A 15,623-nucleotide genomic window follows, 5' to 3' on the forward strand; every position below is an offset into this window, starting at 1 on the left:
ATCACACCGAACCTCCGGTCTCGCATAAGCGGATGCAGTTAACAGTCAAAAGATATGTGCTCAAGCGGGGTTTAAGCAGAAACTCGCATATGTGAGAGAACGAGACAGCAGAACTCCGAAAAGTCACGAGTATATAAGATCCCGGGCGACTCAACTCCTCTTCTCCTCCCCCACTCTCCACCACCACTCCAAGTTTACCTACCTTTTTTCATCTCCAACCTTTTAACCACTCAAAATGAGTAAGTTGATCTTTGATGTTCCCTCTAGGGCTGTGACTTTGCGATCCTGAATAGGAGGGCACCCCTCCGATTCCGAGATGGCGGGGTTATGGCGGGGTATTCTGAAGTCGACGCTGACCACAACAATAGGCGACCACGGATGCAGCTGCGGCTCCTCTTGCCAGTGCCCTGCCGGCGCTTGCAACTGCCCTGTACGTGATTATCCTCCTTTTCGATGACGAGTGACTGACCGAGCCGTCCTTTATAGAAGAAATAAGTCATCCTTCTAGGATGCAGCTTTCAGGTCTCTGAAACGCTCGAGAACTATGACATGACCATGCGAGAAGGATATGATACCATGGGATAGCCCGGATGGACAGGCAATTTGGAAGTTCGGCATGTCATCAAAAAGGATAGCTTTCGCCAGATCAATGATAGGTGGTTGCTTGACCATTTTTATTCTTCGTACTCTAAGTACCTTGTGAGCACCGGGCCTAATCTTGGGTCGTTTAGGCTCAGTGGAGGCCAACCTTGGGAGCTCAACGGTACCCGAACCGCTTGAATATAATGTAAACTGTAGATCTCTACTTGTATGCCCTCACGCATGTTGAAAACGAAATGCCCAGACAGGGGGGTGGCCATACCCCGGAACGATAGTCCGCATATACTGTAGCGTCACCGAGAGTCACCATTCATACATTCAGGCACCCTTTTCAACCCAACATCTCCGCTACAATTCCCATCTCCACTCAAGAGAATTCTTTCGGCTTTCGCGGCTGTGTTTGCCGATGCGCCTTTTTCGCTCATCTTCAACACAGTGACTGGATCTGCGAGTTGTCTCGAAGTCAAAACGAAATAAAAAGCGGACCCCGATGCTGCACGAGTCCGAGAAGAGTAGCATCGGATCGGAGCAAACCTTGGAATGACGGAGGGTTTTTCTGATATGCTCAGCTTCCAAGCTGCAGCCTCTCCACTTTTCGCTGGCCTCCGACTCTCTTCGAATTTCTCTGTGCTCGAGGCGGACGTGACCAAGTTTCGCTGTTATCTGACCTTGGATTTGACTACGGAATACTATATACGGTCCCTCTGGCTCAAAAGCGAGGTATACTATGCTATATGCTCGGTAAATCGACATGCAACATATGATCTAATACCCATCTATGAAACCGCCGATCTTTCTCAACTCAGCCTCTGGCACACCCCCCAATGCAGGTGCAAAGCATCGTACAGGTATATCGTAACCCGGACTCTTATTTCTTGTTTGGTAAATACACTTCGAAAGGAATCCAGGAAAACACTACCAACTCCACAGCGAGGCAGCTGAACAGGGCTACCAGTAAGGCCAGGTAGCGCCCCTCCTCCAAGGTCCCCAGACCGCGCAAACATTCGTCTCCTCATAGGCTGCCACGCCGAGAATCCAACGTAGCACCGCTCCAGGCGCCGGAAAATACCTCTTGGCTCCTCCCCACCTGGTCTCCGATCTTTTCTTGTTTGGATGTAGTCGTCATGCCTGTTACAGAACATCCGGTTATGTGGCCGTATGAGATATAGTAATGATAATAAGAGGCCCGTCCCGAAACCGGTGGAGCCAGACATGGGAGTGCAGATCTAAACGTGGCCATAACCATGACCGTGGCATGATGACGGTCTATTTGTCCACGTATGAACCTTGCACATATTTCGCATGCTTTCTTGACGTATAGTAGCGTATGGTCTGTTCATATACGAGCTCCATTATCATATGTTGCAATGTAAGATTCCTGCGGTACGTTCGGAGAAAAAGAATAATGGAGTAATGGAGCTCAAGCACGAACAAACAATCTCCACTGGCTATGACCACATCCAGCAAAGCGTGCCTGTGTATAAACATGTACCTGTAAACGCATGCAATGAATCCCATCTCCACAGGTGAACCCTGCGGCGCGTCTCTTAGTCCCAGTCCATCTAGAAACAGGCCAACCACGTATTAACATACCACAGTACTACTATAGCATAGAAACAGGTCCAAGCACAAAGAAAGTCCGATTTACAACCGAGATTACACCCTGACATTGTAAATGTATGAACAATATCCGGGTGTCAGGATCAACAAAACGACAATACTACGTAGCTCCGCAGACAAGAAAACAGATCGGAGAACGGCCCTCCGATCCCCCATCCCCCCATCCCGAACCTGTGCGAGGAGGGGGCAAGAATCATCTATTGGCAGCCCGCATCATAAGCAGAGCCCGATAGGCTTATTATTGGCGAGCGTTAGAGTTGCCTGTACAATACAAGATTCATGTACAAGTAGCGGATAGCGCGTCGGAAAGAGGTAGACATTGGTTACTGGAGGTAGATTGGAGAGCGGGCCTCCAGGGTGGGATGCAGGACTTCATTTGACTCGACCACGCGATGCGATGGGGGGTGTGGACGGGGCGCGCCGACTGCATTGCTGCTGTTTTTTGGTTGTTTTGGATTGGATGGAGATGCATAATACACCTCAATGTGGGAATACTGCTTGATTATCAACTGGGTTCTTCCCTGGCTTGTTATTTGATGGGAGTGTCATAGCTGTCGTGGATGCTGAGGTATAAAATCGGCTTAATATCCGTTGCTTCTTGAACTTTTTCTTTTCTTTTCTATCCAAGCGATCCCTATTCAAAGATAAACAACTACCTTCTACTCTTCTATCCTTTTAAGATCTATCCTTCTTATCTATTCATCATGGGCCCCTGCTCCTGCAACTGCTGCTCCGGCGACTGCAACTCTTGCTCTTGCTCCACCTGCAAGGTATGTTCCTCTCTCTCCCTTCTTGATATATGTCCACGGTTGCATCTTGTAGCGCGGAGGTACCCGGGACGAAAGATATGCTAACTGCCCTTCTAGCACTAAGCCAGCTAATACGCCTTCATCACCGCCATCCTCCAATTCAACGACCCATACCAGACCGGGACTCCCACTGCTGTCGAACTAGGCCGGAGCCGGCGTCTTTCCTGTCAAACTTATGAGATGTCTTTCTTATGATCATGATTGAGTTGGTTGATTGTTAGGGCCTGGGGCCTTTCGGGTGGGGTGTTAGGTTAATAGTTGATGTCGACCTCGTGTACGTTGTGTTGTGTCGAGCCTAGTGCTCTATTGCTATATCGCTATACATATGCTGGTTATATCGTACTTTTGTTCTCTTGTATCCGTACAGAGCTTTGTAACAACGCCCTGCTCCAGATTACACACGAATTATTTCTCAGCCCTTAATCCTAATACCAAGATTTGACGGAACTGTATGCAGTCAGATCCAAAGAGACCCCTTAAAAACATTGCCAGTCATTGACGCTACTGCTTATTTGCTTGTGTCGTAATGGACGGTATCTTCGATATATTGGGACATCGCTAGGAATAGGAACCATATTTTAGATTAGCGTTAGTTTTTAAGAGTTTGTTCATATGCTTTTTTGGTAACAAAGTAGATGTACTACAGATATCACGTTTTGTGTTTGCTCACAGTAAAGATTATGGACTTTAGTTGCAGCCATAGCCCGAGATACCTTAGGTTATGATAGCACTCATGTTTAGACGTGCTCAAGTAGCTCGAGCGCCTTGCCGACCTGTCCGTCGGCTTCGTATGCTATAGGAGCGGATGCTGGGATTCTAGAAGATACTACCTTGTTCCTAGCTGTTCTAAGATTCCGAAGAGCAAATCTATATCGTCCGCATTGTCCGCAATAAGAGACAAGGGTCCGGCTGAAAGTAAGCTTAGATGTCGTCGCACTAATTTAAGAAGACTTGAGATGCAAATTCCACCCCATCAAGCGAGAAGATCCTCAGCGGCTCGCAAGAGTCCGTCATTGTGGTTGCCGGGTGGTCTTTCAGTTAGCGGGACGCATGGCGATCAATAGTGCCTAGAATGGAAGCCCGACTCAATCTGATGGAAGACACCTAGAATTTGCCTAGGTGTAGTATGCTGAGTGTCAGCGCTGCCCCGCGCCCTCGCATGATCCCTGTCGAGGCTATCCTTGGCATCGCTTCTTTATAGCAACGGTTCATAGAAAACATGCCAGGTGACCGATTTAGCAACAGAGGGGCGAAACGTTGGTAGTGGCAAGTTTGGCGCCATTTGGTTGCAAAGGGAGGGAAGGTTGCTGAAAGATGTTGCTATAAAATGGCGACAGGAAGGCAACAGATGTTTGTTCCGTATCATACCATTCACTTGTTGAAATAAGGGCCTATCGGGGTTAGTATCATCTTGGTATTAGGGTTTGGGAAACAAGAGAGTATAATGGCGCAAGGACGTGATACGTGTATAACGTTAATCAATGCTTAACTTGACGTTAGGTGGATATTAGTATGAGAACAATTGATGGGCGCTCAAAGTGCAATCGATTTCAACTCGTGATATGCATATACAAACAAACATTCCTAGGTAACGACAAATCTAGATCTGATTTTACAACTCATCTTTCGAGCGAGGTGCACCATTTGCTCCTTCCTCGCCATCAGCACAGACAGCCGGCGAGGTAACGCGCATGGAGTACACGCACTTCTCGTCTTCTGCCGTCTTCAAGATCTCATTTTCCTCGCCGCACTCCAAGATGACCTTGGTGGAGCGGTTCGGTCCGTTCCAGCAGGACTGGCCACGGGTGTACTCAATCACGGTCTTTTCAACAGAAATGACCTCGCCAGCCTCGTTGACTTCCTCCACGCTGGTGGTTCCAACGTGGGAGAATCTGCCCATGGACACGGAATTGCTTCCCTTTCTCTGGTTCTGCTTTGTCGACTGCAGGAAGCAGTGCTCGTAGGTGTACTCGCCGGCATCCTGGGTGATGCAGAGCCCCTTGAGGGCGCGGAAGATAGAGCCAGGGCCGTAGTCAGTCTCAAGATCCGCACGCTGGTCACGCAGCTTGTTCTTCAGATCGGCCACAGAGTCCTGTGCAGACTTTAGAGCATCACGTGCTCGAGTCACGGCCTTGGATTCCGAAGAAGAATCCTCATCGGACTTGGCTACGATGCCGCTGTTTTCAAGGAAGCTCTTGACTGAGAGGACCTTGTCTTCAATGAAGCTAACAAGCGATGGCGGGAGATAAGCGGCCAACTTGTAAACTGTAGTTCCCCGTAAGCCAGATGTGATGTGCTACAAAAGACAAAAATAACTTACCTAAATCCGAGTCCTGGCAGCCATCTTCCTCATTCTCCCAGTGCTCCCAGTTAACACCGCTTTCCTCGCCATCAACCTTAGCAATCTCATCCAAGTCACGGTCCTGGGCACTGTTTGTGTCGTCGGTGGTATCCTCCCGAGCAGCGTAGTCCTCATAGCTTCGCACCGCGCGCTTGACGCCCTCATCGTTAAAGTTAGGGTTATATTCAACCTTGACCTTGGACAAAATGCCCTCGAGCTCCTTCACCCGCTCACGGGTCTCATCCCGCTGGCGACGCACATCCACAAGCGCATTCCGCAGCTCATCAACGCGGCCTTTAGCGAGGTTAGCGAGTGCATTAACCTTGCCCTTGCCCTTGCCACCTCCAGAACGAACGACCTTGCGCTCCTGCTCCTGGACAGTCTTCAGATCAGCCTCAAGGCTCTGTTCCTTTACCTCGGCACCTTGAATCTCGGCCTCGAGGCTAACAATGTGATCCTGGATCTCTTGCTGCTGGCGACCAGCATCGACAAGGAGATCCTTCTTCTTCCTCAAAGCAGCAGTCATAGACTTTTGGCGCTGCTCTTCCTGCTTCCGCCATTTCTTGCCAATCTCCTTACAACGATCCTCGCACTTCGTTCCACCAACACGGGCCCATTCATCGCTGCCATCACAGCATTGCTCATAGTCGCAGATTCCATCATTGACTCGTTGGAAGGGAATGTAAGATGGCTTGTGGCCCTTGTTCTTGCAGTAAAATCCGGGCAGGGCGAGGGCGATGTCCAGATCGCTATTGCCGGGTCGGTCTGCCACTATCTGTGGCGAGTTGCGTGAGATATGTGCGCATGCAGCTGTGCCGGGCTCGTCACTTCCATCGGGGCAGTCACAGAAATCATCATTGACGGCCGAGAAGGGAATTTGGACCGAAGGGTTCGAGATACAGGTAAATGTCGGCGAGTCCTGGTAGAATTTCGCAACTGAATGATCCCTTGTTAGTACGATGATTTAAATAAAAGAAGCAACTGACGATCGTAGATCTCTCCGTTGCATCACCAGCTGTTCGGGAGGTGGAGATATAGTCAGGGTCCAAATACTTACACTCCGGGCCTACACCACGAGGGCGAGCAGACTTATCACTAGCCTGGGCCGTCGAGGCAGTCGCAGCCAGCAACAAAATCAAGTCAGAGGACTTCATGCTTGAGGCATTGAGCTTTGTTTATGGTGCGGAGAGAGCTTCTGGCCAGATGTTGATACCCGCCAGTACCCGCTGAGTCAGCCCCGCTATCTTTGCGCTTTATCGTGGCGAGATTCAACCTCAACTTCGCCAACATGGGTAACGACGGTGGAAGGTAAGCTCTATGCCTTGGATAATATTTGAGACCCAGTCATATCTAACAAATTACATTCTAGTATCCCAACCCGGCGCGAGCTCGTCCGCGAAGCAGCCCGCGCCCCGAGCACGGCGCAAGTAAAAGAAGCCCAGCGCGAACAGCAAGAACACTCCTGGACAACCTGTCCACTGTCGCACAAGGCACTGTCCCGACCTATCGTCTCCGACTCGGTCGGGAACCTCTACAACAAAGACGCCGTCCTCCAGTTCCTGCTTCCCGGCGATGATGGCGAGGGAATCAGCTCCAAGGCCGACTGCGAGGAGATCCTATGCGGGCGAGTAAAGTCGCTCCGGGATGTTGTCGAGCTGAAGTTTGAAGTTGATACCGAGCGCACCGAGCATCCTTCGGACCATGCCCATGCGCCTCGTGAGCGCCGCGAGGGTTGGATCTGCCCTATCACCGCGAAGCCGTTGGGGCCCGGTGTGAAATCGGTGTACCTGGTACCGTGCGGGCATGTCTTTGCGGAAGAGGCTATTCGACAGCTTAAGGGCGATAAGTGTTTGCAGGTAAGACTTGCTTTAGTTGCGCGGTGCGGATATAACGGCTGACTTGTATGTGTCTCTCTAGTGCAACGAATCCTATGCTGAAGAGAATATCATCCCCATTCTTACCACCAAAGAAGATGATAAGAAGCGCCTCATTGCGCGGGGTCACAAACTTGCTGAGCAGGCTCTCACACATTCTCTTAAGAAAGCTCCCGGTTCGAAGAAGCGCAAGAAGCACGCTACCGCTGACGCTACGGCGGATGTTACTGCAGACGCTGCCGTGGATGTTTCTAAACAAACATCTGACGTCAAAAGCCGGAGTAACACTTCAACGCCGGTCCCTAACGGCGCTTCTGGAAATGGCATCAAGAATGCTGCTACTTCCTCTCTCACTGCCCGTGTATTGGCGGAGGAGAGTGAGAAGAAGAAGCGCCGGAAGGGTAATGAGAATATCGACAGTCTCTTTTCCAAGAAGGATGGGGCGTCGAAGAATGGCGATTTCATGACCAGAGGCTTTTCTATTCCTTCTGCCGCGCGGAGGTAGAATGTTAGACTGGACAAGAATGCCTTTGTGTTCTCTATTTTACCGTTATGGTCACAGAGTTGTGTCGGACTTTGCAATTTCTCACCCGCGAAGACTATGATGGAGCTATCGAAAGCGACCTCTCTACCTCGGACGATCCAGCCGAAAGAAGAAAGAATAGCAAGGCCATAGCCTCAATTCTCTTACTCTGTGCCGATGAAGTCCAAATACAAATATCCGATTATACTAGCGCTTTCCTAGCATGGCAAGCGTTAGATCAGACCTATAATCGGTCCGGTTTCACCACCGAATACGTTCTTTTAAAGTAATTTTTCTCGACTTCACCCGATCAGTTTCTAATTTTATAGAGAAATGCCTCTATGTCTCTATAGTTTAAAACTGATCGAGTGAGGTCGAGAAAAATTGCTTCATCATAGTCTTCGCGGGTGAGAATTGCTTTGATATAGGTCTTTTGATTTATTCCATGGTTGACAGCGACTATGAAAATTTGATATTCATCATCCCAGGATGGAAAATGTATATCTCTCTACCCTCCAACTTGGCTTGACAAGATGGAAAAAAAAAAATCAAAATGCAAATTTAATCAACAGTTCTAATATACAGAAGGTTGTTTCGATACAGGCAAATGTCTCCAGACTTCTTCATAGCAAATAAACACCCTCAGTTCGCCTTCAACTCCAACTCCTCTGCCGCCTGCTTCTTCTGCAGCTTAATCCACTCCTTCCTCTTTCCAAGAGGGTGGCTGATCAGACCGTTCTCGTAGAGCGAAGTGACAATGACCTTCTTACGGCCAACATCTTCATCATTGTCCTGGCGGGTCCGGCGTGTGTCGTAGATTTTGACATTGGATAGCCTTTCGGTGCCCATCTTAGCCATCTGCTCATGGAGACGCACGGGTGTCATCTTGGTTGACTGCTTAATCAACTCCTTGTAAGCAGCGATAGCCTCTCCGACAGTGGTGGCAGTAGAAGAGTAAATCGCATCGGGGATACGCAGGCCGGTGAGTTTGGAAAGGCGAGTAAAGAACTGCGAGATTTAGTTAGTGAAATTCACCGGCAAATGGAAACCGAAAAGGGAAACAAACGGCAAACTTCATTGCTGGGTCATTCAGCGGCAGAGATGACATCGTGCTCTCGTTCCTCTTCCCGAGCTTTCCACCTTCCCAATAGCGATCCTCTCTCAACTTGCCTTGAGAGCTCAATTGAAGGAATAGTCTCTCGCTCGGGGTGTCTGGCTCGCCAATTGCCCCGAAAAAGGTAAGGAGTCTGTCCCGTGTTCCCCTGCCCGCAAATCGAAGGCGATCACCCCATTCAGCGGACTCGCCCTCCACACTGCAGTGCTTGAAATTGCTTCGCACATAGCCGAAACGTTGTTCATAGTCTTCCATGGCGGAATAATTCTTACCGACCATGCTCATCACACTGAACTCGATGACAACCTGGTGAAGAGCTTGCTCCAACGGTAGCGGCCACTTGGTCTTGTACCATCTGTGAAATCAAGAGCTATGGTCAGCAACGTCCATCATAAAATCATGCCACGATGCGCGAGGCACGGCTTGCAAAAACTGGATCAAACGTACGGCTTGACTTTGTCTGCCTTGGTTGCGCCATTGATAATCCATTCTTTATCCTTGGTGTAACCAACTCTGGGCATGTTGTTCCAGTCTAAGCTCTCAAGGTCCATGTCATCGGGGAATGGTGTCTCCTCTTCTCCTTTACCCGGGGAAAGGCCTGTGGTTTCAGCCGCAGGTTCTTCCTGGGGCATGAGCTGACTTCCGGAGTAGGGGTCTGCAGGGCCTGGTGGCTTGTCTGTGCCCCAGAGCTTGCGCCGGGTGCGTTCGAGTAATCCGGGGGAGTCGGAGGCAGTGCGGAGGAATTGCTGGTTGAGCGGCGAGATGCGTGGTGTGGCTCCTACTCTACAGCTGGAGCAGACATATTTTGCCTCCCGCAGAGGGAGGCGCATTGATGGCCTCATTGTGTGTGCGGGCGCAAAGGATGTTTGATCGAGCGGACTTGGGCTTGCACGGAGAAACAAATCTGAGAAAGTCGGGTCACGTGAGATGGGATTTCGATGCTTGGCATTTTTGGCTCTCAGAACTTCAAGTCTAATATAAATCGGACTTATTGCGGAATCAATAAACAAAGATGTTGAAACCATATTTTATCTTTTCTTTCCTTGCTATGTCGAAGCTCAATTTTGAATAACAGGCCTTATAGCTGAGGAGTATATAACACATGTCCCTTCACAGACAAGCAGGGCAGCAGAACTAAGAAAAAGAGGCCATACAGCAGTATCGTATGTTGTACCTTACATTTTAGATCGCGAAAAATAGAAGAATTGCATTATACCCCGATAATACGACATTGTGTTAATTCCAAACATGTTCGGGTGTACCGGTCATAGTCGGACTTAGAGATCATCAATCAGTTACTTATGAAGCTATATAACCACTCTCCTCATCCGCTCGAACAACATATCTGACATCCACGCTACATCCATCTTGTTACCCAGCCACAAATATAGTCACCCACATCCACAAAGATATACATATCCAACCCACCATGCCAGCCCCATACAACGCGAACACCACAACAACCGAACTAGTCACCGACTACAAAGCCCTAATAAAAAACAAAATCATCCTTACAACAGGAGTTACCCCAGGCTCCTTAGGCGGATCTTTCGTCCAATCCCTCGCAAAAGCAGAACCCGCCTGTCTCATCCTAGCAGGTCGCAACACCGCCAAACTAGAGCAATGCGTGTGCGATCTGCAAACCGCCAACCCCGAGCTGAAAACTCGTACTTTGCAATTTGACCTCGGGTCTTTGAAGAGTATTCGAAGCGCGGCAGACCAGGTTAATAGCTGGTCTGATATCCCTGCTATCGATGTCCTCGTCAATAACGCTGGTATCATGGCCACTGAATATGGTCTTTCTGAGGATGGAGTCGAGTCTCAGTTTGCAACTAATCATCTTGGACCGTTCCTATTCACGAATTTGATTATGGGGAAGATTTTGAGGTCCGAGTCTCCAAGGGTTGTTATGGTTACTAGTGATGGACATCGGTTGAGTCCTGTTCGGTTTGATGATTATAATTTTGATGTGAGTGGTCTTTCTAGCCTATTTTTTTTTATTACTCCTTAGGAATTTTCTATCCCCTTATATCTGTAACATCTCTCATTCTTTTCTCTTCTAGGGTGGCAAGACATACAACAAATGGGTAGCCTACGGCCAAGCAAAAACAGCCAATATGCTAATGGCACTTTCTCTATCCTCCAAATTGGGTGTCAAAAAAGGGCTTCTTGCATTCAGTCTGCACCCAGGTGTGATCTTTACCAATCTTGGCAGTCATCTAGATTGGAGTGGCGATGTTGGACTGCGTTAGTATCTCATGACTTATCCCATGATAGTTGTACTGAGGCTCAGTATCAGAGCTAACCGTCTACATTTATATGGAGCAGAATCTATCGATAGACAACTTGGCAATCGCGAGGGGTGGGATGAGTTTAATCTCAAAACTCTGGAGCGTGGTGCTGCTACTCATGTCTATGCGGCATTTGATCCTGCTCTCAAAGGTGCGTCCTGTTAACATGAGATCGTTGCTAGAAGCTGATCTGTTTTCACAGCAAACAACGGCGCCTATCTTATTGATTGCCATGTCGCTGACTGGTTGGTTGATACTGTCAAGTCGTGGGGGACTAGCAGTTTTGAGGCAGAAAGGTTGTGGAAGTTGAGTGAGGAATTAGTTGGCGAGGAGTTTGCTTACTAGCACATCCATACATATAATATAGGGGAAGAAGAATTGAACTTATACGATTAAGAAGAAAACCATTCATTGTATGCGAACTGTAATTTACATGCACATGCACCGCTGATATCATACGAAATAGAAACACAGAAACAACCCATTTTAGACAATGCAAGATCTAAGCTTACTCGCGGACGAACATGCCAGCCATACCCATACCGGTACCAATGCACATACTGATAACGCCAATCTCCTGGCCACTGCGCTCCATCTCAGGCAGCAGAGTAGCCAGCTGGCGGGCACCAGTAGCACCGAGAGGGTGACCGATAGCAATGGCACCACCGTTGGGGTTAACCTTAGCCTGGTCGATGCCGAGCTTGCGAACACTGTAGAGAGCCTGCGAAGCGAAAGCCTCGTTGATCTCCCAGACGCCAACCTCGGGAACCTTGATATCAACAGACTGCAGGAGCTTGGGGATGGCGACGGCGGGACCGACACCCATCTCATCGGGGGCGCAGCCCGCAACAGCGGAGGCGACCCAGCGGGCCTTGATGGAGCCGGAGAGACCGAGCTCCTCGGCGGTAGAACGGCGCATCAACAGGGCAGCAGCGGCACCGTCGCTAACCTGCGAGCTGTTGCCGGCGGTGCTGGCACCGTCCGCGGAGAAAGCGGGCTTGAGAGCGCTGACCTTCTCGAGGGTCAGGCCGTGGCGGATGCCATCGTCCTTTGAGACGGTGACATCCTTGGCTGGGGCATCGGGGTTCTCGGGGTCGAGGGTCTTGGTGGTGACGGGGATGATCTCAGAGTCGAAGCGGCCAGCCTTCTGGGCGGCGGAGGCCTTGGCGTGGGACTCGACGGCGAAGGCGTCCTGGTCGGCGCGGGAGACGCCGTAGCGCGAGGCGACGTTCTCGGAGGTGATGCCCATGGGCATGATACAGTCGCGGGCGTCCTGGGAGTAGGACTCCTTCAGCTCGGGCCAGAGCACGGTGGGGATGGCGCGCGAGCCGTAGTTGCGGGTCATGGACTCCATACCACCACCGACACCGACGTTGATGGCGCCGGCGCGGATCCCGTTGGCAATGGTTGTGATCGCGGCCAGACCGGAGGAGCACTGGCGGTTGATCGTGTTGAAGGGCACGGAGTGGGGAAATCCGGCGTGGATCTGGCCCATGCGGCCGGCTTTGGCGCCGCCCAGCTCTTGTAGGACAGATCCGATCAGGACATCGTCGATCTGGGCCGGGTCGAGGTTGGGGTTTGCTTCCAGTGTTGCGCGGAGTACGTTGGTCAGGAGCTCTTCTGGGTAGGCGTCCTTGAAACCGCCCTTCTTGGCGCGGGTTACGGGTGTACGCAGGGAAGAGAGAATGACAATGTCATTAGGCGACTTCTGGAGCACCTGGCGGAGACCTCTGGGAATTGGAGAGGCCATTGTGTATGGACGCTCGGAGTTAAGGTATTCCGAGAATCTGGAGTATTTCGGGTCTTTCTCGGCGACGTTAGTCTCGATGTCAATAATGAGCTTCACGGAAACTTACATATGTACAAGATGGAGTGGAGAGAAATAAGCAACTGACTCCAGACAGAACTCCGGGGCTCAAGAAATACTTATAGGAAAATGCCGGGCTGAATTCCGGGGTCGGAAGTCGTCTGGTTGTCCAGTACCGTTGCCCGGCATTGAAGATCGGCTAAGTGGTCTTCCGCTGTGGGGGACTATACCCCATTTGCCACTCTCTAGTTGCAATGCTATTTGTATGTTTTCTTGGGATATCAAGGCTCCCGGAAATAGCAATGCACTTGCATAACCTGAATACTTCTACAAAAGGCACAGGAACTTGGACAATGCAAATATTCAAGGTCAATGCCAGATCGGGTGCTTATGTCACCATATTCCCGATGTTCGGATCGGCTCCCGGAACAAAGACGAAAGCCGAAGATTAGATCGAATGATGCCATTGAGATATTCTCCATATTCGAAGACTGCTGAAGCCTATCGATGGTTCCATATCTTCTTCTCAGTGCATGATAGCCCACTTCGCCAGGCACTCAGCCTCCTGGTTGTTCTCCCTGGGCACAAGCCAGAACTTGACCTCAACAACTCTCTCCAGCACAGTGATACCTGCCTCCACCAGCTTAAACAAGTCAGCATTGGCAACAGTCACACCCTTGCAAGTCTTCCATCCAGCCTCCTTCCACTTAGGCAGCCACTCGGTGATGCCACGAACCAGATACTCGGAATCGGTCTTGATGATGAAAGTACGCAGAGGCACGAGCTCATTTCCCTTGCGAGACAGCTTCAGTCGCTCATTCATAATGCTAGTTGCATTTCGTAGGGCCCGCAGGCAAGCGGTCAAAACAGCGATTTGGTTTGTATGAGCCTTGCCGGTGATGCCATGTGAGACGTTCTCTAGGTTGTTGACGCCGTAGTACAATCCGAAGGAGGAGCGCGTAACTTTCTTCTCCGTGATGCAGGCCCCATGGATTGCAAGGAGGAGAGAGTCCTCGTGGCCCTCAAATTGCTTGCAGGTTGGGCATGTGCTGATCGATGCTGGACAGGCAACACACATCCAGGCGCCGATTTCTACTTCAATGTCTTTCAGGCTGAATCTGGGTGGGTATTCATTCTCTGCGATGAAGCGGCGGCCTTTCAGTGTCACCTTGTCTTTGTCGTCATCTCCAGAGGGCTTCGTGTTGGATTGGGCGAAAGAATGGTGGGTGTGCATAGTGGAGCTGTGCCAGCAATCATCGCCCTGGGTAACCTGTTTTGGTCAGCTTGAAATGTGACAGACATTGTATCTTGGATTGGGGTAAAAGATGTGGGGTAGTGTAGAACAGAGGCCAGATGTTTACCATGGGGGTTTGAGGACCCTGAGTACCCTGAGTACCCTGAGGAGCAAGAGCGGGCTGAAGATCATGAGCGGGCTGAGCTGGTTGAGCTGTCTGGGTCTCCTTTGTCTCCCTCTTTCTATGTCTCCTCGGATGAGGAGGAATGGTGCTCGAAGCCATGGTGAGCTTGGACACAGGCGACGTAGAGGGGAGTAGGCGTGAGAAGATGGGCAGCAAAGTGAAGGGGTGAAGAAAGTACTTCAGAGAAGGGAGAATGAGAAGAGAAGACAACGTTAGGAGTGAGAACAGCAAGGAGCATGGGAAATAGAAACAAAAACAAAAAGTGAGGGAACAAAAAATTGCAGTGACCTGCCTTTTCACCTGGAGCTGGTGACGAAAAAGAGGGCACCACTATGGGCTAAAAGACGTGCACTTTTACCTATCCAATTGAATACTCACTAGGAACCACACTATTAGAGCAATCCTCACCTTCTAGCATCGTAAAATAGGTTTTCTACGTGAATGCATGTTTAAAACGTGAACAAAGAGCTGTAAGTTGCCCACAAACATAAGAACATAGGAGGCATGAGAAGTGATCGGGGTAAATATATCTATATTTACAATTAAAGATTCTACGTCTCAGACTGCCAGAGACGCTAAAAGGTAGACATCCTATGCAGGGATCAGTTAACACCAGGACAGTCCCTACTATGAGTCGATCATTACGCACCGTAACGATCGTGGTAACCCCATTAAAAGGCGGTATTGGGACAGGAAACTACGATAATACACATCGAATATTGAGATAAATTGAGAGAAAAGAAAGAAGGAGAAGAATGAAACTGCATCATAGTTATGGTCTCATAAATCATATCAACGCAAAATGTGGCTATAGTGGCCAGGAGCCTGTAGGCGGAAAAGCACGCAATCATTGCGATATCCCATGAAAAGGCGAGTCATCTTTTGGATGTTCTTGTTCGTGACCAGACCGCAGCATTGGAGCTATGTGAGCCCTGAGTTTTCCCTCGTCCTGTTTACCGAGGGAATCTAGATGATCCACTTAAATGGTATGGGATCCACGCTTCTTCTGTTAGGGTTGTATTGGCTGTAAGTGGCAGATTGGCATGATGTGGCCGAAATAGGTCACTCGGGAAGGTAACACCAGACAGCTTCTGCAATTTCCGTCAGGTCGTCGTTCGACAGACTAAAATCTGACTCGTTGCCCCTCTTTGCACGAATGGAAACAGTCTTCGAATTGAATATGCATTGAGCCCGAGACCTGGTGCTGATTTGAATAGGCATTTCGG

General features: G+C 49.8%; 7 protein-coding genes across 7 annotated transcripts; 3 read left to right on the plus strand and 4 right to left on the minus strand.

Annotated features, from left to right (window-relative positions):
- Positions 1-235: 235 nt before the first annotated feature.
- On the plus strand, positions 236-464 carry PENARI_c010G01962 (uncharacterized protein; the record flags this gene model as incomplete). Its single annotated transcript, XM_022632146.1, has 2 exons — positions 236-271; positions 369-464. The coding sequence occupies 2 exons, from the start codon at positions 236-238 to the stop codon at positions 462-464; spliced, it is 132 nt and encodes a 43-aa protein (XP_022487991.1).
- Positions 465-4,641: 4,177 nt separating this feature from the next.
- Positions 4,642-6,524, minus strand: PENARI_c010G01701 (uncharacterized protein; the record flags this gene model as incomplete). The annotated part of the gene is made up of 3 exons (XM_022632137.1): positions 4,642-5,294; positions 5,350-6,306; positions 6,428-6,524. The coding sequence occupies 3 exons, from the start codon at positions 6,522-6,524 to the stop codon at positions 4,642-4,644; spliced, it is 1,707 nt and encodes a 568-aa protein (XP_022487750.1).
- A 134-nt stretch (positions 6,525-6,658) lies between these two features.
- PENARI_c010G11838 (replication termination factor 2) lies at positions 6,659-7,749 on the plus strand (the record flags this gene model as incomplete). The annotated part of the gene is made up of 3 exons (XM_022632438.1): positions 6,659-6,678; positions 6,740-7,226; positions 7,288-7,749. The coding sequence occupies 3 exons, from the start codon at positions 6,659-6,661 to the stop codon at positions 7,747-7,749; spliced, it is 969 nt and encodes a 322-aa protein (XP_022487949.1).
- Positions 7,750-8,409: 660 nt separating this feature from the next.
- On the minus strand, positions 8,410-9,723 carry PENARI_c010G10312 (mitochondrial 54S ribosomal mL50 protein; the record flags this gene model as incomplete). The annotated part of the gene is made up of 3 exons (XM_022632393.1): positions 8,410-8,775; positions 8,834-9,236; positions 9,329-9,723. The coding sequence occupies 3 exons, from the start codon at positions 9,721-9,723 to the stop codon at positions 8,410-8,412; spliced, it is 1,164 nt and encodes a 387-aa protein (XP_022488009.1).
- Positions 9,724-10,310: 587 nt separating this feature from the next.
- Positions 10,311-11,517, plus strand: PENARI_c010G00758 (uncharacterized protein; the record flags this gene model as incomplete). Its single annotated transcript, XM_022632113.1, has 4 exons — positions 10,311-10,850; positions 10,945-11,128; positions 11,210-11,323; positions 11,375-11,517. The coding sequence occupies 4 exons, from the start codon at positions 10,311-10,313 to the stop codon at positions 11,515-11,517; spliced, it is 981 nt and encodes a 326-aa protein (XP_022487700.1).
- A 163-nt stretch (positions 11,518-11,680) lies between these two features.
- Positions 11,681-12,922, minus strand: PENARI_c010G07428 (uncharacterized protein; the record flags this gene model as incomplete). The annotated part of the gene is made up of 1 exon (XM_022632299.1): positions 11,681-12,922. One exon carries the CDS (start codon positions 12,920-12,922, stop codon positions 11,681-11,683), a length of 1,242 nt encoding a protein of 413 aa, XP_022487912.1.
- A 583-nt stretch (positions 12,923-13,505) lies between these two features.
- On the minus strand, positions 13,506-14,496 carry PENARI_c010G02219 (uncharacterized protein; the record flags this gene model as incomplete). Its single annotated transcript, XM_022632155.1, has 2 exons — positions 13,506-14,249; positions 14,341-14,496. The coding sequence occupies 2 exons, from the start codon at positions 14,494-14,496 to the stop codon at positions 13,506-13,508; spliced, it is 900 nt and encodes a 299-aa protein (XP_022487987.1).
- Between the last annotated feature and the right edge of the window lie 1,127 nt (positions 14,497-15,623).

The sequence above is a fragment of the Penicillium arizonense genome (assembly GCF_001773325.1).
Source record: "Penicillium arizonense strain CBS 141311 chromosome Unknown PENARI_contig010, whole genome shotgun sequence".
Taxonomy (NCBI): Eukaryota; Fungi; Ascomycota; class Eurotiomycetes; order Eurotiales; family Aspergillaceae; genus Penicillium; species Penicillium arizonense.